General features: G+C 58.5%; 2 protein-coding genes across 2 annotated transcripts; both read right to left on the minus strand.

The window, feature by feature from the left end:
• Window positions 1-346: 346 nt before the first annotated feature.
• On the minus strand, window positions 347-1,702 carry LOC136453914 (CRIB domain-containing protein RIC4-like). The gene is made up of 2 exons (XM_066454466.1): window positions 1,220-1,702; window positions 347-1,107 (listed from the first exon to the last, which is right to left on the minus strand). Exons 1-2 carry the CDS (start codon window positions 1,350-1,352, stop codon window positions 683-685), a joined length of 558 nt encoding a protein of 185 aa, XP_066310563.1. The 5' UTR covers window positions 1,353-1,702; the 3' UTR covers window positions 347-682.
• Window positions 1,703-3,187: 1,485 nt separating this feature from the next.
• LOC136453915 (uncharacterized) lies at window positions 3,188-4,582 on the minus strand. The gene has a single exon (XM_066454467.1). The coding sequence runs from the start codon at window positions 4,437-4,439 to the stop codon at window positions 3,531-3,533; it is 909 nt and encodes a 302-aa protein (XP_066310564.1). The 5' UTR covers window positions 4,440-4,582; the 3' UTR covers window positions 3,188-3,530.
• Window positions 4,583-5,271: the final 689 nt, after the last annotated feature.

The following is a 5,271-nucleotide window of genomic DNA, read 5'->3' on the forward strand; positions in this document are numbered from 1 at the left end:
CACCCCCGCGACACGATCACAGATCACACGACCGCACTACATCCCCTGCCCGGCTGCTCCCCTGGGCCCCGTGAACGCGCGAACATTGGCCGTGCACGACGCACACGCGCGCGCATTCACACCCGTCACATGGACGGGCGCGGGGCAAGGCACGAGATCACGGGAGCCGGAGGGAGAGCGCAACCGGCCGTCGCGACGCGCGCGGCTGCGACCGCAACAGGTTGGCACGGCAGCCTACAGGGAGCGCGCGAGGGGCGGCGGCAGAACAGTACAGTACACAGACAGGGAGAGAGAGCGAGCGAGCCGAGAGACGAAACAAAAAGGTGGTGACGACCATGGCGCCACGCACTAAACCCCCATGGCATGGAGTTGCGTGTAAAGCGAGCAATTAAGATTTCGTAATGGCGGGGAAAAATGGCTACGTACAGCGCACCGCAGCGATGGCGCCAAAGCACAAGCAAACGAAGCACGCACCAACTCCGACGACACGGCGACGACCAGCACGGACTGACGGACGGGAGGTAGAGCTAGCCGAGGAGGAGGACGGACAGACGCCAGGCGCTCGCATGGGGCGGCAGAAACGGACGATGGCCTGTGACGCCTTGTGTCTGACGACGCCGAGCCCACCACCAAGGGCGTAGCGTAGGTAGGCGTGTACCACCACCTCTCGCTCCGTCTGACGCTAGCTGTGACGCCGGTGGGCAGCTCCGCCTCCGCTCGTGGTCGTGGCGCCTCCAGCGGCCTGGGCGGCCATGGCGAGCTCGAACTGCCGCATGGACAGCGCCGGCTGGGGCAGCGGGTACTGCTCCTGCAGCTGCGGGGGCGCCGCGGCGCGGTTCCAGGAGCGGAGGCTGGTGGTGGTGCTGGTGCTGCCGTCCCATCCGATGTGTGCCACGTGTTTTACGTCCGTGGGGAGCCCGATCACCATCTCCCGCTCCTCCTCGTCCTCGTCCTCGTCGTACACCGCGAAGATCTGGGACAGGTTCTTGAACCCGCGCAGGAGCCGCGCCACCAGCGACTCCCCCTTGCCCCCCGCCGCAGACGCCGCCGCTGCCGGGGCCGGCGGCCTCACCGACGCGCCGCCTGGCACCGCCCCTGTTTCAGCCCCTGCCACAGCAGCCAGAACACTTCAGCAACTTTTGTCACCCGTCGAAAGAACAGAACAGAAGCGAAGCGAGCGAAGAACTGCCGGTTGGCCAATTGGCGCGCGCGCACTCACCTTGCGGGTGGGGCTTCTTGCCGTGGCGCGTGGTGTCGACGACGTCGACGCTGGAGTGGGAGCGGCAGCCGGAGGCGAAGGGGATGGCCATGAACCGCCGCGGCGGCGGCGGTGTCTGCTGTTCCCTGCTCATGGCGCTGCTGTTCACGGCTTCGCCAGCTGAGCCGAGATCGAACCGAAGCGACCGACGAGGACGGCCGGGTCCGGCGCTGCCTCTTGTTGACTTGCTGGTGGAGCAAGCAGAGCAGATAGCAGGGCAGGTGGCGAGGCTTTACTCCAGCGGAAAGGGCGCGTTAGGTCCGCACGGGCGCGCGCAGCACGGCAGTACGCACTACTGTCCCCGCCGTCCGGCCACTGGTCGCCACACACACACCGGCAGTGCAGGGGGAGAAGAGAGGCCAGCCGGATACGGGGGATGGGATACTATAGGCAGGCGTAGAAGTGGTGGTGCCACTACCAGTCTAGTACCATGGCATACACTACTGCTGTCGCTACCACTACTATATTGACATGGCCGCGGTGTGCCAGTGCAGTGCGGCCGGCCTCTGCTTGACTGCTCTGCTGTGTGGGGGTAGGAAAGGAAAGAGACGGGGCGGACGGACTGGCGGAGTGGTTTTGCGGACGGGTTGGGTTGGGTTGGTTGGTGTTGGGTTTGGTACCCACCCGAACCCCAACGCCTTTCGGCCGTGGCCGGCGGGGCTCGCGGCACGGCACGGCAGACATGCGGACGGATGCACGGACTGACGGCGGGGTTGGGTTTGCCGAAGCAGGAGCTGGGGCGGCCGCCCCGCCGGTGGTTTCGTCCGTCCCTGCGTCTGGACCAGAGCGCCGGTGTCCGGGCGCCCTAATTGCACCCTCTCCTCTCTCTCTCCCTCTCTCTGGCAGTGCCCGCTCCGTGCCTGCCGTCGCCGTGGATATTGGCCATCAGCCGGCCGCCCGGGCTTCCGAAGCCTGCACCTGTCCTCACAAGTGGACTAACACGGCGTGTACGCTTGTGCCGACGTGGTCCCTGTGTGTGTTGTACCGTGTGTTCTTGCCACGCCACGCTCCGCGATCTTGCCAGCGCCAGTCGGCATCTGCACGGGGATGGATTTCGCGCGTCAGGGACCATGCGCTCATATACTTCACCGGAAAATCCAAACCTGAATGCCATCATTTTATCCCTTTTCAGATAAGTTCAGATGGGCGCGGCGCGCGAAGCCAGATTGATTTTAAACGAGTTCCGTTAATATGAGTTTTTGGGATAACGTGGTTAATCGATTGTAGTAGTTTCACTGCACTCTCGCAAGAAAAAGAAAAGGTCGTTTCATTCTACGGTGGGAAATACACGGCGTACAATCCTGGTTACAGAAAGTGGAAAACGTGAGAAACAATTGCAGGGTGAGAAGCATCCAGTAAAATAATCGGCTGCATATCATGGGCTCCACCGCTACGGGATGGACCGGAAAACAAGACGGGCCAGCCCGCCAAACGGGCGGGTCCTTGTATACCGGAAGCGCGTGAACGCCAGATGGGCCAGAAACAAAAGGCCGAGACGATTATGCTTGCAAATTGGACCATGCAAGTTTCGTTATCCTCAGATGGTGAGAGGAACAATTTGATAGTTCAGTTCCAACGTCCAACTAAGAAAAATGAGAACTGGGATACAATAATACAAGCTCCTGAGTCTCGGCTAAACAAAAAAAGCTCCGGACCTCTGGACTCTGGTTAGTTGGATGCAGAAGTTCCTCTGAATCATACGCTCTTTTCTTGGTGCTGGTTAGTCAACCTAACAATCACTCTGAAATACTATACGGAAATACACACATTGCGTAATACTATACCATTGTATTTCAACTTACTGTAACATAATTGAACAATCAATGACATCTCCCCCCCCCCCCCCCCCCCCCCCCAAAATAAATCTGTATGTAGTACTAGCAAACACCAGAGTTTGGTGTTGGCCAGCTCGAAATCGAATTCATCTACGAGTTTATGCTTGCAAATTGCCGTAATTACCATAATACTGTACCATTTTATTGCAACTTACAGTAACATACTTGAACAATCAATGACATCCCCAAAACAAAAATCTGTATGTAGTATAGCAAACACCAGAGTAAGAGTATGGTGTTGGCCAGCTCGAAATCGAATTCATCTACGAGTTTCAGTTTCCTTTCCCAGATTCCGGAGTGGCGCATCGGCCACTCACATCCTCGTCTAGGATAGGAAGCAGAGCAAGAAGATGGTGATCGACGGCGATGATGCCATGGACGTACGTGGAGGGCCTAGTTGTTGATAAATGAACAGTTCAAGCGGCGAGCTCGATCCGTCAGAAGATGTCGAGGATCTCCTGGATGAAGCCGTTGCAGAGCGGGCAGTTGCCGCGGCTGACCCAGAGCTCGCGGGAGCAGAGGCGGCAGAAGGTGTGGCCGCAGGGGATGAAGGCCGCGCCCTTGTGCCGCACCATGCACACGCAGCACACGTGCACCATCTCCTCCTCCCGCCCCTCGCCGTCGTCCTCGTCGTCGTCGCCCTCGCCTTTCTTGCGCGCGCCGCCGCCGCCATCCTCCTCGTCTTCGTCGTCGTCCCACTCGTCCGTCGCCCCCAGCAGCGCCATCAGAGACATTTGCGCCGCGGGGGCCTCCTTCTCTTCCTCCTCCTCGTCCTCGTCCTCCTCCTCGTCATCGTCCTCTTCCTCTTCCCCGTCGTCGTCGTGGCGTCGCTCTTCGACGTCGCGGAAGTCGTGCGTCGCGGGGCGCCTGGAGCTGGAGCGGGAGGCGGCGGGGCCGGCCCGGGTGGACACGACGCGCGAGAACGTGGGCGTCGCCTTAAGCGAGGGCGCGCGGAGCGACGGCGCGCGGGAGAAGGTGCGGGAGAACGCCGCCGCCGCCTCGCCGGGGTTGTAGTTGTACTTGTTGCTGCGATTGTTGGCGCTGCTGATGTTGCTGAGGTCGCCGCTGTTCGTCGGGGCGTGGGCCGCGGCCGCGCCAGGCTTAGGCTTCTGCCAGGCGCCCACCGCGCGCCGGAGCCGGAGCCGGTCCCGCAGCGGCTTCCAACCGGTCGTCCTGTCGCCGCCGCCGCCGCCGGACCCCTGCGCGTCCACCGCCGAGGGGCTATCTCCGTTGCCGACGTCGGCGTCGTGGGGGATCTTGAGGAAGTCGCGGATGGCCGGGTCGGGCGTGGACAGCTGCTCGGACAGCGTCATCGTCCGCCGCATCTCCGGCCGCCGGCCGTCCATCTCGCTGGGCCGCCGCAGTAGGTAGGTGCCTGGCTCGCGTCGGGGTTGGAGGCGACGCGATAAGGTGGCGGTAGATGCGGGGAGGTGGCGTCTTATGGCCGGGTTGGGTCGCGCGCGGGGAGTCGGGGACGGGGGAGGAGAGGCGTTGGACACGGGGGGGAGCTTGGAGCGGGTCTCGCGGGCTTTTAAACTGGTGTATATACAATTACCGCAATGTGCGGACAATTGGGCCCAAATTACCGAGGTGCCATGCATATGCGTAATCGTCGGCCTTCCTATTTATGGGTAGGGAATATTTTTGTGTGAGTTTCACGCCCCTGGTTTTGAGTTGGGGGCATGCTATTTCTAGCACGCAATTTTAGGTGTCAAAAAGATGTGAAATATTATTTCCAAGACGATATAAACGTAAAAATGATTACTGTACTCTATTACTCTATTAACATGCTATTTTGTAGTGCTTGATTGTCTTGTTTTTTATGGAGCTGAATTGTTTAGTTAGGGGTTGTTCTTCCTCATCCTTACATGTGCATTGTAGTACATTGTACTTCCTTGTCTAAATTATAAGATATTTTAGCTTTTCTTAATATATCATTTTATTATATATCTAAACAAAGTGTAAATCTAAATATATAGCAACTTAAAAAGGTAAAACATCATATAATTTACAACGGAGAAAGTATTATTTTTTATACTTGATTCTTGTCTACAGAGGCATATCCAGAAATGTGTTTTTTTGCACTGTTGCTTTGTTTTTTATTTGCATGAATCGATTTAGACCACTAGAGATCAAGGAGTCGAATCAAAGTATTGCTCACATGGGTGTCATCATTTT

Source organism: Miscanthus floridulus, chromosome 5 (genome assembly GCF_019320115.1).
Source record: "Miscanthus floridulus cultivar M001 chromosome 5, ASM1932011v1, whole genome shotgun sequence".
NCBI lineage: Eukaryota > Viridiplantae > Streptophyta > Magnoliopsida > Poales > Poaceae > Miscanthus > Miscanthus floridulus.